The sequence below is a fragment of the Heloderma suspectum genome, chromosome 11 (genome assembly GCF_057233095.1).
Source record: "Heloderma suspectum isolate Gila_16-S chromosome 11, 16-S_ref, whole genome shotgun sequence".
NCBI lineage: Eukaryota > Metazoa > Chordata > Lepidosauria > Squamata > Helodermatidae > Heloderma > Heloderma suspectum.
Genome location: NC_139468.1, coordinates 44780110 through 44798706, shown reverse-complemented (window position 1 = coordinate 44798706; position 18597 = coordinate 44780110). Strand labels below are relative to the sequence as shown.

Below are 18597 nucleotides of genomic sequence, written 5' to 3'. Positions count from 1 at the left end.
GCATGATCTCAGAAATGGTGACATACATAAAACAACATTGGTCTGTAGCGGCAGCAGACACATTTTCTAGTGCGAAATGCACATAGGTGAGCGATGGGCTCCTGTAACATTTCAAAAGCAGCCATGACGTGAGTTTGCCAGTGAGGCTCTTGTGCACCCCCGCTTACCTCTTGGCTTCCTCCAGGTGGCAGAGATATTCATAGGCCACATTCTGACGCCTCCGCTCATCCATCTCTTCCGCTGTCATCCTCTCATTATCCAGGACAGCTACAAGAAGACAGGCACAGGGTCAGCCCAGGGAGACCAGGGCACACCAAGCTCAGAAAGGCCTGAAGCACACAGCTCAATGAGTGCCCGCCACCACCACCTGGCCCTTGTGGGAGCTGATGGGAGCTGGAGGAGGACATTCTTAGCGGGCCTCCAGAGGCACGGGAGCTCAGCTATCCATTCTGGTCCAGCCACAACCAGGACAGGGAGGAAGCAGGGCGGAGGGAGAGTGGCCAAGAGCAGCGGGAGCAGCTTGTTGGGTGCCTCACCTTGATTTGTGCCATGTCCTACCCTGCTACAAGCAGGAGTGGAATGCACAGATGCCAGCTCCCCAATGCTGATTGTTTAACCTCCAAAATACCAGAGACTCCTAAAATCTGAACACACGCAACAGCCAATTGCCTCTTGCTATGATCTTTCACAGGCCACAGATCTCATAAGCCAAAAGCACAATGCAGGAAGAACACTGAACAGTCCAGAGCAACAGCTCCCAGCCTGTTGCCCTCCAGGTATTTTGGACTACCTCCCAGGATTCCTGACCATTTGCCATGATGGACACGGTTGATGGGAGCTGACATCCAAAACATCTGCAGGGCACCAGGATGGGAAGGCTGCCCTAGACTCTACTCGTATCAAGGATCCACCGCACACAAGGGAATCTTTCTCTGTCAGTGGGCCTAGAACTCCTGTCCCAGGAGGGTTGTGTGGGATCTCTCCAGGCCTCCTCCCCAGGGAGCTACATGGGGGCTGTGCTGTGGGAGCGCCTCCCTTCCTCCCCTTTGTGCCTTGTGCTCCAGAACTGTGCTTGCAAGGGGCATCGGGGGCTCCCGCCACAGTCTCCGAGGGCTGGCAGCGGCAGGGCCCTTGCTAGCTGCGCCCCTGGGGCTGGTGGACTGAGAGCGTGGTGGCATCCACTGCGTGGCGACGAGGCCGGGTTGTGAACCAAGGGCGCCTCCCTGCTGTTGCGAGCTCACCGGCTGTGCGTGCTGGCAGCGTATCGGCCTCATCACCAGCACAGTTCTCCACCGGTGGGCCTTGGCCATGCTTGCAGGGATGCTGCGCTATAGGTCTCCCCCTTCCAGGCTAAGCACATATGCCAGGGTGGGGAACCTCCCAGCACGACGGGCAGGTTCACCTTCAAAAATGTTCATGGGGACCACATTCCAGTGGTGGGCGGGGCCACAGGCAAAAGGAGGGGGGAAGACGACAACACGCTGCATATTGTCGCTTAAGGCTCTTCCTGCCAGTAAGAGGAGGCATTTCTCAATGGGGAAAAAACTGCACAAAAGCCTGAAAACAACCACATGATTTGTGGTTGAAGAAGGGGGTATGATTATCTGGGGAACCCTGCAGGGGTGGATTTGGCCCCCAAACCTGAGGTTCCCCACCCCTGACATATACGACATGGCAGCTGTTCCGCCAGCGTGGAAATTGCGTATCCCCACCCCCCGTGTAAATGGAGTATAGGATTGCTCTGCTAAAGGCTGCTTTTCCATGAGGACCATGAGAAAAATACCCGCTTAAGATTGAGAACTGTTTCTTGAACCTGCGAGGCAGGGCCTGACCAGTCACCATAGGCACTGGGAACAAGCTGCTGGCTCTTTTAAGATGCAAGCAGGTCACTAAGGAAGTCATCCGGGGTGCCCACCTGTGAAATGTTGTAGATGCTTAATCCTTTCTACATGAGCTCTGCAGTTTGTTCAGACTACAAATTATGAATATCATTCCCTCTATTTCCAATGTTCAAGCAAGAGTATGCAACTAAAACAGCACCACCCAAACACAAGAAGGAAGTATTAGCAGGCTTGGGGGAACCCCAGGGCTTGGAGGAGTATAAAAAAAACTTTAAGAGAAAACCTGGAGGGAAACAGCCCAGTGTGGACTGAGGGTACTCCGTAGCCATGGAATGCAGGCTGATGGAGGGATGGGGTGGGACATGGAACACCAGCTAAGAGGGCACGGCAGGGGGACCAGGAAAGCAAAGAGCGGCACTCCACACTCGTTCACTCTCTCTCACCCTTTGTCAGGTCATGAAAATTAAGCTGCTCTGGGACTGCAGGAGTGAAGGGGGGCCCACCGCAAACCCACTCCGCCAGCTAGGGCAGGGCTGCGCAACACAGAGCACGCAGGCCACACACGCCCACTCCCAGTGTGGCCTCCACTGTCCCCTGCAATTGATTTTTTTAACCCAGAAAAGGTGCCTGTAGCGGCTAAGGAACCCTAAAAGTGCCAAATTTAGCCTCTTTAAAAGCTTGTTTCGGGTAACAAGCTAAATGTAGCCCTTAGAGCACCCGGTAGGGCTGTGGGGCCGTTTGCTGCATAAGTTTGGCAGCAACCCAGCTATTTTTTGCCCTTGGCGGGTGGTGGCCTGCGTGGAGCGGTCTGGGTGCCAAAAATGTCCCCCCCAGCCCTCCCAAAGTTGCCCACCCCTGGACTAGAGCTCACAGCTGCTGGGTTGTGTGGTTTTGTGGAGTGGTTTTGTATTATTTCTATCTGTTGTAAGCTATCTTGAGGATCATCCAATCAAAAGACAGGATATAAATAAATCTTCAAAACAAATAAATTATAAACTGCCCTATTCCTTATGTCCAGAAAGTTCTGGGCCCTTTGTTGCCTCTAAACAGACATGCACAAGATACATGAGCTGCAATGAGCAAACATTTTAGGTTGTTAGTTTTCCATTAAATATCTGATAGACAGACTAGACCTTCTCTAACCAGGGTCCTCCAGATGTTCTGGACAACTATCTCTAATGTAGCTGGGGCTAATGGGGCGTGTAGACCAAAATATCTGGAGGGCCCCCAGTTGGGGAAGGCTGGATGAGACCTTGGGCGTAAATAACATAGCTGTAAATCACCCTCTCTACAACTTTTACAACCAATTACTATGCATCTTTGAGTAGATCATATCTGAAGTACCAACTGGAAACTTCATTTTCCTTAGAGATTTAAGTAGCCTTATTTAAATAAATCTGCTCTAATTAAAAAGGACTCCATCTGGGGGATCCCTTCCCCCTCCCAAAGAGACTCCTGCCTTGGGTGCATCTCCACTATGCCCAGACTGACTCCATCCCCCTCCCTCCCATCTCCCACTGGCCAGGCCTGATCCTCTGGCCAAGAACTATACAGCCCTTGAGAGGCCACCAGAGTGGTCCCTTCCAGCAAGCTGTGAATCTAGCCTGGGGCTTGCACAGAAATAGGAACTGTCTAGAATGACAACCCGGCTGCCTGGAAACGGAACTTCTGGTCCCTTTTGATACATCTTTCTCCCACTGGGCTGAGAGCTACACATAGAAATACAGGATTTTCGCATAGCACGGATCAAACACCCACACCCCACAAAAACATAAGCAAAACCAAGCTTTTTTGTTAGGAAAAATGTGATTTGGGGGAAAAACTCACTTAAAACATTTTAAAGTTGCCCTGCCAGTGCCAATGCAGAGACCTAGTGCACTGTTGTGGTTAGAGGAGGGGTGGGGTACCTACGGCCAGTAGGCTAATTTCAGCCCACTGCGCCTCCTCATCTGGGCCCCTTTCCGAGATGGGAAAGGGGAGCTGATTCGGTTTGGAGCCACCACCAAAAGACATCTGAGACACCTTGACACAGGAGCTCCCAAACCCTGATGGAGCCGCTGCTTGCCCAATAGGAAAGGCTACGGACAAGATAGTGCGTGCAAGGCGAGGGGGGGTGTCCTGCCAAGCAGGGGGGGGCGCCTATGCCAGCAGTGGGGATGGGTCCACCCGCTCTGGGCTGCGGCCCGGCCCACAGATCGCCCTGGCATGCTTTCCCTCAATGCAGCCCTCAGGTCAAAAAAGGTTCCCCACCCCTGAGGTAGAGTGTCACTACGTGTTTGCTACGCTCAACACCTAAGGGGGCAACAACTAAAGAGGGGACCCACATGACACTGTTCTGAGCTCCTTGGAGGAGTGTAGTACATACATTTCCCCCATATACAGATGGGGGGGGGGTCGTTGGGATAGTGGCTTGCGATGGTAGGGCTACGTTGACAGAGGGGCTGATGCCAGTCTGGCTCTTCAGCAAGGAAGCCCCTGCGCAAAGCCCCCCTCAGGGCTTTGCAAAGGTCGTTCTCCTAAAATTAGTCCCTCGGACCCCACGGGGGGGGGATGGGTGAGCGGGCAGCAAGCGGGGGGAGAAAGGCAGGCCTGGGAGGCAGGCGGAGAGGGGGCGGCAGCGAGTTAGGGGGCCACGACGGCGACCCCGGGGGCAGGAAAGGCCACCTGGCAGCGGGGGCAGGCAAGGCGATGGCGGGGGGAGTGTGCCACACGCGCAGCCGGGAGAGCGGCACGGTTTCATCGAGTGCCGCAGGGCGGCCCGCGGGAGCAGCAGCCGGGGCTGGTCTGCTGCTAGCAGCCGTCACCCTGGCTCGCCACTGACGGGCCCGAGGGCGCCAGCGCGCGCGCGCCGGGCTGGGCGGCGGCCTGGGCCCGCGCGATGCCTCTCCTCCCCGCGCGCCGAGGGCGGGCTCGCTCGCCCGCACGGGGCCCTCCTCGCTCGCGGCCGGGCCGGGCCACCCGAGCGCATCGCCCCCGCGGGACGCGCGCTGTCGGGGCGGGGGAGAGCGGCCCTCATCGCCGCCGCTCCGCAGCACCTGGGCAGACGGGCCGCTGCTCTTCCCCGACGGACGGCCTGGCGTAGGGCGCGCGCGCACAAGACCGGAGCGCGAGCCGCAGCCCGCACGCGAATGGGGCGCGCGCGCCTCGAGCCAGCCGGGCTCGGCGGGAGAAGGGAGGAAGAGCGCCAGAGGGCCCGCCCGAGCCACCAGCTCCGGGGGCCGGGGCCGTCCAGCAGAGCGAATTTCGGGGCCTGCCCCTTCTCCTGCCGCCCAGCACTGCGCGGGAGCTGCCTCTGGCTACGCCGCCGCGCCTAGACGGCTCCTAGCCAGGGCGGGTGGCGGCGGCGGCGAGAACCTGAGCCCACGCCCCGCCCAACCGTCCCGATCGCGCGTCTGCCAGCAGCGCTCGGCTGCGCACCACGGGGCCCTTCGGACAAAGCGGCCGAACGCTCCCGAGCCCCCGGGAAGCGCGCAAAGCAAGGGGGCGGCCACTGCATCCCGACGGCTGGCGCGGACCAGCCAGGGCCGCAGGCGGGGTGACCGCGCCAGGCGGGCCCGCCGCTCCCGCCGTCCCTCAGCGCCCGCCCGCAACTCACAGCCGTAGTGGGGCCGGGCCACGCCTGCCCCGTCGGATTCCTCCGAGGCGGACATGAGGGCGAGCCGAGGCGGCGGCGGCGGCGGCGGCGGTTCCGTTCAGCCTGAGATGGCCGGAGGAGCTCGACTGCAGCGCCGTCTGCAAAGGAGGAAGAGAGAACGGAAGGGGGCGGGATCCGCCCGTCGGGCGGCGAGGAGGAGGAGGAGGAGAAGGGAGCGGCCGCGCTCCTTCCTGGCGCAGCAGCGGCAGTGACGGGCCCGGCCGGGGGGGGGTCTCCGGGCGTGGCACCTCCGCAAGGTCGCCGCCTCCGCTCCTGTCGAAGGGGCGCTTTGGGAGGAGCTCGGGCGAGAGGGCTCCGCTGGCTTCTCGCGTCCTGCCTTCTGGCCCGGCGGAGGAGGGAGGCAGCGCGGATAACCGAACGCCGCGGGGGCGCAGAAGTCGAAGCAAAGGGCTGTGGGGGCTCGTCTTCCCCGGCGCCCTGTTTCCGACCGTCGCCAGCCAGATGCCCCGCGGGAAGGCTGTGGGCAGGCAAAGGACAGGGAGGCAGCACCCCCCCCCCCCCCGCAGCGGCTCCTCGGAAGGAGGCGGCCGCTGAACACGGGGGATCTCTGTAGCCACTCCTCGGGCGAGACCCCGAGAAAGTCGTTTCTGGAGGAAAGGCGGGTTCTGCGTGAGTTCCCAGATTGCCATCGGGTGGGCGCCGCGGGGGTGCAGAGACCTGAGGCGCGTCGCGCTCCGGAGCCCCGCTGAATCCGGCGTAGCCCCGCATTCAGGACCGCAGGACTCTTGCTGGTCGGGCGCGGGGGAGGCCCTGGGGCTCCGCCGTGCTGGGAGCGGCTGTTGCGATCCCACGTGCTCCGGGCAGATCTGCGCGAGGGATGCGTGCGCGCCCCGCAGTTCTTGGGCTCAAACCTGCCCTGTGCCGCAGAGATGGAAAAGAGCTGAGGTGGCAGCCACATTGTCCGTCGAGGGAACTTCTTGGTTCCATTTGATGCTTATAGACCAGCTTTCCCTAACCAGATGTGTTGGACTACAACTCCCATAATCCCAGTCCAACATATCTGGAGGGCACCAGGTTGGGGAAAGCTGTCATAGACAATGCAGACTAACAAACAGGTGACGCTTCCAGGGTGGAAGTGACAATTGCCCATAGGAAACAATGGCGAAATACAGGATTTTGCTGTAAGCCGGTCATTGGTAGTATTATGTTCTCACCCCACCCCATGCAAAAGAGAGGTAGCAGGGAAGGAGTTCCTGCTTGTGATGTAGTTTTAGTTTGTGGCATCTGTCTGCACACAAGTCAGTGGAGCAGAAGGTTTCAGCATACAAGTAAGTGTAAGAAGGATGCAGACAAGCTGGAGAGGGTTCAGAGGAGGGCAACAAAGATGATCAGGGGACTGGAAACAAAGAGAGACTGAAAGAACTGGGCATGTTTAGCCTTGAGAAGAGAAGACTGAGGGGAGATAGGATAGTGCTCTTCAAGGACTTGAAAGGTTGTCCCAGAGAGGAAGGCCAGGATCTCTTCTCAGTCATCCCAGAGTGCAGGACCTGGAATCATGGGCTCAAGTGACAGGAAGCCAGATTCCAGCTGAACTTCAGGAAAAACTTCCTGTTAGAGCAATATGACAATGGAACCCATGACCTAGGGAGGTGGTGGGCTCTCCCACACTGGAGGCGTTCAAACGAGGCTGGACAGCCACCTGTCAGGGATGCTCTGACTTGGATTCCTGCATTGAGCAGGGGGTTGGACTCGATGGCCTTGTAGGCCCCTTCCAACCCTACTATTCTATGATTCTGGTCTGGTGTCATAAGAACATGAGAAGAGCTCTGAGAAGGCCTTTTTAGTCCAGCATTCTGTTCACACAGTGGCCAAACAGCTGCCTGTGGGAAGTCGCAAATGCAATCTTGTAATTAAAAACTACAGCCTGAATTTGCTTTTTCCTCTCTTCCAATCCCTTTTCCTTTGAGGTCATGTCTTTTCGACTGTAATCTTAAAGGCAGAGATTGCCTTATTATTGATCTCTGTAAACTCCTCTAGGAGCCTTCTTTCGGCAAAAGAGCTGGATAAAAAATGCTTAAAAAATCAATAGTGGGTTACACCGCAGGGCTGCTGTAAGCCACTTTTTATCAGCCACAGCCGCTTCCTCACCTATTATGTGGGGATAACGGACTGATACTTGCACTGGAATTTGCATCAGTGAGGTTGTTTTTAAAATGTTCAAATATTCAAGATAAAATGGGCGGGGGGGGTGTCACCTAAGAACTGAGGAGTCAGAAATCCTGTCTTTTCTGCTACCTTTTGTTTGGGGGTGGGATTTCTCTATTGATTGCTATGAGCAGTTCTAGTTGTAGTCTGGGGTAGATTAAAATGGCTTCCAACATGAAATCCACTATTTCTTAATCCGTTCCGTTGGAGGGATCATTCTGTTTTTATATGAGGCTGATTCTCTTTTGGAGGTCCCTTTCCCATGCTGGTAGAACTGAGAGTTGCCCATAGGAAATAATGGAGAAATCCAGAATTTTAGCACAGCCGCAGTTCTACCCAGTGTTAAGGAAATATCCAGGGCAGGTTAGATTGGACAGTCAGGAATTTACTAAAGCACCGACACAGCTGTGGGAGACACAGTCGAAACTGAGTCTCTCCAGATACAAGAATCAGGACGCATGTATACAGACAGCTGGAGGACAAAGAAGATACGCTACGCGTGCTCGAGCCAGTTTAGCCCGGGAGCCGTCTTATCGGCGCAGCTGCCTCCTCTCCGGGGACGAGCTCCCTCGGCGGACAGGAATTTCTCGCCGATGACGGGCTCGGCCACCTTCTCGCGGCCGGGCGCGCGCGCAGGCGCTCAACCCATCGGGCAGCGGCCTGAGCCCAGCCGCTCCGAGGCCTGGTCAGGCCGGCCTCGGCGCCAGGGACGGGCCGCCGGCGAGGGCGGCGGCCCACGTTCCTCCTAGCCGAGCCCTCTTTCTCGCGGGAAACGGTGCTCTGCTTCCTCGCCTCCGAAACGCTCCAGGAGCGCCCGGCGCTGCCGCCCGCGGCTTCCTCCGCGGTCCAGCCTGCTGCCGGGAGCGCGGCGCACGACGGCGCCGCCAAGCAGCCCGGCGCCGGCCGGCCAGCCTCCCCGCCGGAGGCTGCCGCGCCTCAGCGCGCGCTCCCGAGGGGCTCGTCGCCATGGCCGCGCCCCTCGCGGCGCTCCGCGTGACGCGGCGCCTCCCCTCCCGTCGGCCTCTGCGCGCGGCGGCCCAGCCGGCCGCGATGATCCACGAGCTGCTGCTGGCGCTGCGCGGCTCCACCGGCGGCCTCTTCGTCGTCAGCGGGGCCGGGGCGGGCCTGCAGGTGGGGCGCGCGCGGGGCGGCGGCTCGGGGCGCGCGGGCTCGCGCGCGCCTCGGCTCACGCGCGCCTCTCTCCCCGCCGCAGGTGTCCCCGGAGGCGCTGCCGCCGTCCCTGCACCCGAGCGAGGCCGGCCTGCTGGCCCGCGCCTGCCGCCTGGGCGCCTTCTACGTCCGCTTCCGCGAGTTCGTCGAGCAGTCTGCCGAGCGCGCCCCGCCGCCGCTCCCGCCGGGCCCCGACGACGCGCCCGCCGCCGCCCCGCCGCCGGTGAGTGCGCGGGAGGCCGGAGCTCCAGGCGCGCGTTCCCGAGCGCTGCTCGCGCCCGCGGCGCGCCCCCGGGCGGCGAGCGGGGGCGAGGCTGCGGGGGCGCCGAGGGCCGCGGCCCGTGCCTGGAGCGGGGGGCGCACGCGCCCGCCCGCCGGCCGCCCCGCTCGCGAGCCATGCCGGGGGCCGCGGGGCGGGGGCCCTCGCCAGGCCGGCCGAGGAGGCCAGGGAGGCCCGCGCGGGGGACTAACGCGCTCTCGGCCTGGTTTCAGGATCCTCACCCGCCCCAGCAAGGGATTTACCTCCGGGCCTTCTGCACTGGGCTTGACGCGGTCCTGCAGCCTTACCGGCAGGCACTGCTGGACTTGGAGCAGGAGGTAAGGAAGGGGCGAGCAGCAGGTCTCCGTAGCCACGGCACATGCGAGTGCCAGTGAGGTCAGATAACAGTTTTTAGCCTTGAACGGCCCTATCTTAACCTGTATATGCGGTGCTGTATTTTAAAAGTGTTTCTGGTGTAAGCAGGCTATCGTAGAAAAGCAAGGCAAAGTAAATGATTACTTGCTAGGGGGAGCACTGGGCAGAGTGCTTGGGTTGATGGCACCCTCGGTCCTTAAGGGGAACCAAGGCGTCAACTATGCGAATGCAAGTTACCAACGAGCATAACGTTCAAGAGGAATAGCTATGGCTGCAAATCCGGGGTCTTCTGTTGACTTAAAACGTGGGGTGGGCAGACTTCCCAGGAAGTCTACTTCCTTCTTTTTTAGGAACCAGGACCCTGAGATCCTCCAGTCTGAGTCAGTTGCTTAATGATAGCCAAGACTGCAGAGCCAAATACTGGGGAGGGAACCTAACTATAAAAGTACAAATCCATACCTGAGTTACTATAGAACAGAAATTTCAACGCTGAACCCTAAAATAATATCAGGAAAGCTGTACAAAAACATGTTTGTAGGCAGTCAGCTGAATAACCATACCATTTCACAGGCAAGGATCACTTAGACTATCCACATATGTCAGATTTCCATGGGTAACAATACAATTCAAACAGCTGCTACACTTGGAAAACAAGAATGAACAGCGTCTATGCAGAATAGATAATTCAAGAGTGAGGCAAGAGGAACATACATGTGTTGGCAAGAAATTAAGCACATAGAAGAAAGTGTGGGAGACGTTTGCCCATTGCATGGATGGAGATCGGTGATGCCGAGACTAGTCTCAGTCCGCAGCAGAGCGCTCCATCACAGCATAAGCCTGCAGCCCTTGAAGCCACACACAAACAGGGTATTTTCTTTCTTTCTCTGACAGCCAAGTGGGGCGCTAAAATTTATTTATTTATTTAAAATATTTCTTGGCCGTCTTTCAGGGCAGAAGCCCTCCCAAGGCAGCTTACAACAATCACATACATAAAAATAGTTAAAATATTAAAAGTGATAAAAACAACAAAAGCCAACAATTAAAACCAAGAATAAAATACTAGTAGCGTTTCCCTCGGCACGGGCAAAGGGCTGGATGCGCCTTATCTTGGAAGCTAAGCAGGGTCAGCCCTGGTTAGTACTTGGATGGGAGACCGCCTGGGAATCAGGCTTCCTGCACTGAGCAGGGGGTTGGACGCGATGATCTTGCAGGCCCCTTCCAACTCTATGATTCTATGATCATTACCACCATCACCCCTTTCCCCTCGCCCAGCCAGGTTATTGCTAATTGGATTTTTCTCAACTATTTCTAAAGCAGGAGAAAAAGGGATGCCTGTGACTACTTTGAAGTATCTGCTAGCATAATTGGAAAGGAGGATTGCAGGGGTAGCCAGGCAGGGAGAGAAGAGGCTCTCCACCCCCAATCTGTTTGGGCAGCTATCAGTTACTATAAGTGCTGGTTATTATAGAAATGCAGTGAAGCTAAATTGTGTTAAATTCTGAAAAAAGCAATATATTTTGATGATTTCCTTTTTCAAAAATCAAGGAAGTTTTAGGATTTAAAACCTTTTTTTAATGGAGTACAAGACAAATTCAGACACGCACAAAAAGTTGAGGCACCTAGAAGTTTAGCAGTAAAAACATCCTGGCATCTCCAGTGTTATTTCTTTTTGTCTCATTCTTCCTCCGAGGTTAGGCTGAGAGAGAGTGACTGGCCCGAGGTTGCCTAGTGACGCAGTGACTAGGTTGCCCAGTGGCCAGTGACTAGGCTAGTGACGAGCCTGAGGTTGCCTAGTCTGTGTCACAGCTGATCAGCCATTGGAACTCTGATTCCCCTGGCCCAGGCTCAGCGCTCCAGCTCCGGAGCCACTGGTGTCAGTCTTCAGAATTTATGAACTTGGGTGTCCTGGCTGTCTTGCCACACCATTGATGGTTCTAGTTTGATGTTCTTGCTGCTCCATATATGTGTTTCAGTTTATTCTGGCAATATATTTTCCCATTCCTATGCGCGCTTACCTGGGAGTGAGCTCCATTGGAAACAGTGGGACTTATTTCTGAGTAAACATAGGATTGCACTGTTAACCACTTAGATCAGGTGGGCAGCTTGTGACCTTCCAGATATTTTAACCTACAACTTCTACCATCCCTCACCATTGGCTAGGGCTGATGGAACTTGTAGGCCAAAACATCTGGAGAGCCACAAGTTGCCCACCCCTGACTTAAATGCTGCTGCTTCTTCCCTGCAAAGGCATCCAGTAGTTTACGCATGACGGTAAAAACCCCTCTTAATTTATTGTTATTTACTTATTTACATGGAGTCACATGTACCTATATTTATAGATCTCAGTCTTGTTTTTACGTATATAATTTTGTACTTAATCATTCCCTCCTTTTGATTTGTTTTTAAATCCCATTATTTATGTGATGTAACACATTAAACAAAAACATTTTGGATAATATCTACTATATAGTTTACAATAGTCAGAGAAGGAAAATTAGTTACACAAACACACACATCATATCATTCATTCATTCACAGTACATTCTTCCCATAATGCATAATATCTAATAGATGATACAAGTTAGTTAGGGAGAAATCCTATGGCTGCTAGACAGTGTCTAGACGACCATAGGATTTTTTGGTTTCTGGGAAACTCGCTCCCTGCTGCCTTGTAGGCAGTGCGGTTCGTCCCTGTTTCTGCATGTGTAAGCACAGCTGCCTAGGCACAAATGCAGGGCAGCCGGAGTGCAGAGGAAAGGATCCCCTCCGTGCTCCGCCCACTCTGCATTGGATTGTTGGCCTCTTCTGAATTCGGAGGTGGCTGACCATCTCCGTAGGATTGTGCCCTTAATTTTAGATTAATTCCCCCATTCTTATTCTGATATTTGCTTTACTATGTTTCTTTCCTTATAATGCAAAGTCTTTAACATTCATTATTTCCTTTTTCATATTGTTTCGTACTCGAGCAGCAATAGCTGTTTTTCGGAGACCACAAACCTTCTCTTCTGCTGACTAGATATAATTAGCCAGTTCCGTTCTTCAGTTAAATGACAGTTTATTTAGGTTATGAAGAGTCAATTCATTAAAAAAACATACAGATCATTTGTTGCAAGCAAATACATCAGTATACATAGGAAAATAGATCAGTTCATCCTTTAAAAAGTTATTTCCTGTAGACCAAATTCATTTCACAAAGGTATCTAAATCAGTTCCTTTCCAAGCTCTTAAAATCCCAAGGAGGATATGCAGAGATTGCATTTGCAATCAGCTTGCAACCCTCAGCTGGAAGTTCGTTCTTTTTTTAAAACAGTCCATGCTGCTTCACAAAAATAAATCCACCTTGTTACTTTGCTTTTGCTGAAATGGCTTGCTAAAGCAGCAGGTCCTTCTGGTGACACTGTGCCTGACTGAATGAAGGCTGTGCTGATACCTGTTCTGCCTGAAAGGCGTTCCATAGCAACAATACCTGCATGCTTCTCTCTAGTTCTCAGGAAACAGTTGTCCTACTGTGGTGGCTGGAAAAAGGAGTTGTCTTCCATGCTTGCTTGGGGTATGTGGCTCTATAAACAAGTTTGCAGACTACTTCTCCATGATCAGGGAATAAGCCTTTCTGGAACATGAATGACTAGGGGAATTTAGCTGAAATGTGTGTTAGGGGAACTGTTTCCCAATGTGATCCTGGTTTTATTGTGCTGGAGGCTAGGCTGTCTAGTAAAACTGAACCAAGCTAGCACCATTTTAACCAAAACATACGGAAGCAAGTGTGTATATCTGAGATCTTTTTGTCTAGGAAGCAAACTGCCATTGTAAACTGCAAGGAGGCAACAGAGATGAAATCAGAATTTTTCCAGAAAATGAAGTTTATTGATAAAATATAACAAGTAATCAAATGGTTGACTCTGAGGGGGTTCTCAAGAGGAGAGAGAGGTGTTATCGAGTGAGTGGCACAACTGCATGGTATTATGTTTTACATTTATGTGTTGCTTCCCATCACAAAAAGCTGTCTTGAAGTGACTTATATGCACAAATACAGAAATCCATAATCAATATAACAGAAAACCCATAATAAATATAACCCATGATCAGCACAATGATATAAATACAAATAAACACCGTAAAACAATCTAAAAACGAAAAGTGTTAACCCGTAATACACAAAATCTTTGGCTTTGTAGGAAAAGGAAGGAATGGAGTACTTGCAGTGGAACTTGAAGAAAGCAGGGTATGAAAGTAAAAGACAGGAAAGAGATATACCCAGACCTTCCTATTTTTTTGCTGGGAGATCAGAGATGCAGATTCTAGGGTGGAAACTCACAAACATAAGGGAGGAGAAGGAGGAGACTACTTGGCACGAGAAGGCAAGACTAACAGTTATGTGTTTGAGTGACAGAAGACTGAAGAAAATGGGGTGGTCCTGGAAGGGTAGTTCTCAGGCACATGAATGTGCTTCTTGAACAAAAGAACGGGATGCATGCTGGTAGTGGGATTTATGCAGTGTCTGTACTTAGGACTGTCAGTGGCCAATTCAATAGCTAGTATAGTGAGGCTTTGCTCACACTGGAATCATAGAATAGTAGGGTTGGAAGGGGCCTACAAGGCCATCGACCAGAACCAGAGGGGCATTGGGCAATTACGATCTCAGGAGGTCCCATGGTAGCAGAATAGTGGCCAGGGGCCACTCCTTTGTCTGTGTCATTACGGTTTTTAATAGGAAAAAGGGGCAATTTGATTTGCCCTATGCAGATCAATCCTTGGTAGCTCACCCTTTCCGTTAAAATGAAACTTTTTGGAGCCAAGGTGCTGGGGAGCACATAAACTGGTGGAATGTTACTCTCCTGGCAACAAGCTCCTGCTCCGCCCTGCTTGTATTTTGGGAATTTCGGCCCAAAGGGTTATTCTGGCCTCTCACACCTTCATCCCTTTGTTTTTGGCAGTTTCTGGCTGATCCTCACCTCACCATCTCGCATGTCAACTACTCCCTAGACCAGGTGAGTTCTGCCTGCTTATAACTCCCCTCTGCTGGAGAAATTGCCATCTCAGTGATAGAGCAGGAGCTTCTCTCTACTGCTGCGTTCTGAAAAGAAGCTTGCCTAGATCAGGCATGGGCAGATTTCAGCCTTGCAGGATCTACTTTGTTCTTTTTACTAGATGCCAAAGATCCACTAACTGGGGCCCCATGCAAAATGGAGTTGTGGGGAACATGCAAAGCTTGGGGGAAAATGGTGCCATGCACTGGGATGGCCCACATATACATCTGAAATACTACAGATGAGGGATTCAAGCAGGCTTACTGAGGGCTGGGGGGGGGGGGGTTGCTCTTGTTAAATGGGGCCTGGGTGACCCTTTACGACAGTTGATTGAGGATATCTTCATATGTGTTGATCCTCCCGCTTGCTTCAGTAAGTAGGCTACACGAAGCAGCCTTGTGTACTCTGTCCAGTGTAGCAGTGATGCCCTTCTAGTTCTCATCCTGCCCAGCGCCAAAGAACAACGCCTTGGTCGACCTTTGCTAATTTTTCTTGACCAGGCCCCTTGCAGCCCCCTCCTTTTTCAGATCAGTTAAAGTGGGCAGAAAGCCAGCGGAGGGTTGTTTCTAAGCCGTCTCAGAGCCATATTGTCCATTGGCCACAAGGAAATAAATTCTGTCTGTGTGGGGAGATGGCCCCGTCCTGCCATGCGTTTCATTTGGGGAGGGGCGGAGGCGGAGGCAAGCAGTCATATGCCTGGGAAGTAAGGTCTTCCTTTTGAGATGTGACGGCCTCCTGAGCAGCCAAGGACCTGGGCGAAGTGCAGGAGAAGCCCCTGGGCGACACGCAGTTTCTGTGGCACAGGGACTGCGCTTATCTGCCCCTTCTGGTGGGTGTGGAGCCCCTGTGACACGGACAGCAGGGGTGAGTGGGGAGGGTCATCCTTACTGCCCACTGCTGACAAAGCCGCTGCCTCCCAAAGTCTGCAAGTGGGTTTGGCAAGTGCAAGCCCAGCCCCCACACAGTGCTGAGACACAGCCTGCGAGGGGAATCTCCAAGCAGCTCAGAGAGGGTCTCTTGACCAGAGATGTTTGGGAAGCAGGCAGCAAGCTCAAGGTGGCTGGCAGGCAGAGGGCGCTCTGACATCTAAGATGGGTGCACCATCTTTGTGTCCCCAGGGGCCACATCAGGTGTGTGCTCAGGTGGCAGGGCTGCACGTGTGTGTGTGCATACACACCGACCTGCACATTCACGTATGACTTGTATGCAACTCGCTCTTGGGTGGGAACTGTGTGAGTGAGCGTTTCAGAAGCCTGGAACCTGCTTTGATCAGATAAACCCAACACTCCTCCCAGAACACCCGTTCTCAGAGCACCCAGGAATCCTGGCTCCTGGCCCTTCCCCATATCCACTCCCTTTCTGAAGGATCCTGACATCCCACACTCTGTGACCTGGAATGATTTAAGAAAAATGCTCCAGAAACAAGCTCGGTGGTTCCTGCCATAGAAGCCTTGTTCCTAGTGCATCCTAGGAAGCAGGCAGGAGCCTTTGAACACAGCTTCCTAGGCTGCTCTAGGAGCCAGAGGCACTGCCTTCAAGAAGGGGGAGTGGAGGGGCTCTGGGCAGAATAATTTCCCATTTTGTCCCTCCTGGGCACAGTTCAGAACAAGAACCGCTAGACCTTCCTGGAAGAGGACTAGAGCCTAAGCAGCAGCATTGGGGCATTTCACAAGGCGCCATCTTAAGCACGAAGAGGTGGTAGAAGGCAGCAGTCGGCACAACTCTTCAGATTAACCAGTGGGCCCTACACAAAGGACCCATTCACATGTAACAGTGGCAAATTATGATTTAATTGATTATCCCATGATTTGCTGTCGTGCATTCCAGGTGCATTCTGCAGCCATTTTCAGTATTCACACACAGATTGTGGGTTGCTACCTGATGTCTGAACCCAGATATTACAGGTTAAGCACGTGTTAACAAACCGTAGTTAAACTACAATTAGTAGTTAGGTTAACTGAGTTGTCTAACCCATGCTTAACCTATAGACCTGGTTCGCAAGGAACGGCAACTCATCGGTTTAATCCCACCTCTTCTGCTTTACAGCACAACCCACAGTCAGCTCCTTTGTAGTTTGTGCAGTGTAACGTGAGAACCTGGGCTGCTGCCTTGTTGAGGAGCTAAGCAAAACAGCTGTTAACCCAACAACAAAGCGGAAGAGGCAGGCATGCTGCAGGCAGTGTGCATGCACATCCCTGACAACCAATGGGTTGTCATTACATGCAGACCAGGTCTGTAGGTTAATTGAGGGTTAAACAATCCACAGTTAACCTAACTACTTATTCTAGTTGCTTAATCCACAATTAACCTATAATGTGTGCTTTCAGATGTCACGTAGATTGGATGCTGAACATTCAATATGGCCATGGCACGCATCACGGGAAATGGGTTAATTAACCCATGATATGCCACCGGTTCATGCAAACCGGGCCAGTGTAAGGGAGGGTTCTGTTCTGGACATCACATTTATTTATTTGATTTACACCCCTCTTGTCCCCCAAGAAAATGTTGCTTAAGGCGACTAACAGTCATATAAACATTCTAATAAAAGATTAAAACTCAGTTAAACATAATAATAAAACAGATACATTAAAAACTCAAATTACAGGATAAAAGCAGCACCCCATCCAACAGACCATTTCACAAGCCGAAGGCCTGCTTGAACAGCTGCCTGACAGTGGAAGGACAGCAGAGGGGGAGCCAAGCCAAACTGGCCTCCCTCAGCACAGAGTTCCACAGCTTGGGAGCAGCCACCAAGAAGGCCCTCTCTTACATCACCACCAAGCAGACCTCTGAAGGTAGCGGTATTGAAGGGCGTCCCCAAAGAACTAAAAACCCAGGCAGGCTTGTATGGGAGAAGGCAGTCTTTTGGGTAGCCCAATCTCAAGTTGTATTTTTATTTATTTACAATATTTATATACCGCTCTACATCAAAGATCTCAGAGCGGTGAACAGCAAGATAAAAGAATAAAACCCCGTAATTAAAACATTGTAAAAGAACAGTATAGAACTTTAAAGGTCATAACCAGTACTTTGAATTGTTCCTGGATCAGTAGCCAGTGAACAAGAGTCACGTGCTTCCTGGTCAACAATCTGACCACAGCATTCTGGATCAGCTGAAGTTTCTGAACAGTTTTCAAAGGCAGCACCACATAAGAGTGTGTTGCAGTACGTGTGACATGTCCAAACATGTAACAGTGTCTAGATTATACATCTCTAGGAACGGGTACAGTGGGCGCAACAGCCTCAGCTGTGCAAATACACTTCTGGTGAAACCTGGGCATCCAGGTTCAGAGCTGAGGCCAGGAGTACACCCAAACTGCAAGCCTGAGTCTCGCAGTTTGGGTGAATAGGATAGTGTAACCCCATCCAGCACAGGTTGCATCCCTACTCCTTGATCTCCCTTTTGACTAACCAGGAGCACCTCTGCCTTGTCTGGATTAAACTTCAGTTTGTTCACCCCCATCCTTTCCAGTGCACAGGACTGAGTTAGAACTAGAACAGCTTTCGTGGATTTAGATGGAAAGGAGGGAGAGAGCATACTGGTGGCACCAAGTGCCCAAACTCTGGACAGCCTCTCCCAACGGTTTCATGTGTATGTTCATGTCATGCATACGGAACCCTGAAGGACAACCACAGGCCCACAGCCACGGAGTCAACGAGGACTCTCCGAGCACCATCTTCTGAAATAGGCCCTCTGAGAATGGCCGGAGCCACCAAAGAACAGTGCCTCCCAGTCCCATCTCAGACAGATGCCTCAGAGGGATACCATGGTGAAAGGTATTAAACCCCGTCAGAGGTCCAGCAGAACCAACAGGGGCACCCTCCCCCTGTCCACTTCCTGGCATAGATTGTCCACCAAGGCAACTAAAGCAGTCCATTAGCCAGATTGAAATGGACCTAGATTATCTGTCTCATCCAGAAATCCATAGTTTCCTCTTGATGATTTCATTATGCCCCCCGTGACCTACCAGAAGAAAGCCAGTTGCTGGTGTTGCAACTCATCACCTATCTGTAACAGTTTCCATCAGCTCATTGCTTCTCCAGCACCTGCTCTTCTTCACAGTCCCAAAAAGAATGGGGATTTGGAGAGTGGTCTTAAACTTCAAACAGTTAAATTGGTTC

The 18597-nt window shown here is 52.9% G+C and overlaps 2 protein-coding genes across 12 annotated transcripts in view; one reads left to right on the top strand and one right to left on the bottom strand.

Annotated features, from left to right (window-relative positions):
• The window catches only part of IQGAP1 (IQ motif containing GTPase activating protein 1), a 190814-nt gene extending 185087 nt beyond the window's left edge, over positions 1-5727 (bottom strand). Inside the window, exons 1-2 of the mRNA XM_084817840.1 lie at positions 5437-5727; positions 168-267 (exon numbers count right to left, since the gene is read on the bottom strand). Coding sequence (XP_084673966.1) covers positions 168-267; positions 5437-5491 — 155 coding nt within the window. The 5' untranslated portion in view covers positions 5492-5727. The remainder of the gene's footprint in view (positions 1-167; positions 268-5436) is intronic.
• Positions 5728-8662: 2935 nt separating this feature from the next.
• The window catches only part of TUBGCP4 (tubulin gamma complex component 4), a 52038-nt gene continuing 42103 nt past the window's right edge, over positions 8663-18597 (top strand). For 9 of the 11 annotated variants that reach the window (XR_014785449.1, XM_084817852.1, XM_084817851.1 and 6 more), the window contains exons 1-4: positions 8663-8772; positions 8855-9034; positions 9304-9408; positions 14380-14433. Coding sequence is in view for 10 of the 11 variants with exons in the window: in XM_084817852.1 (XP_084673978.1) it covers positions 8692-8772; positions 8855-9034; positions 9304-9408; positions 14380-14433 (420 nt within the window). In the remaining variant the exon portion in view is untranslated. The remainder of the gene's footprint in view (positions 8773-8854; positions 9035-9303; positions 9409-14379; positions 14434-18597) is intronic. The other 2 variants (XM_084817853.1, XM_084817850.1) reach the window with 1 other exon arrangement.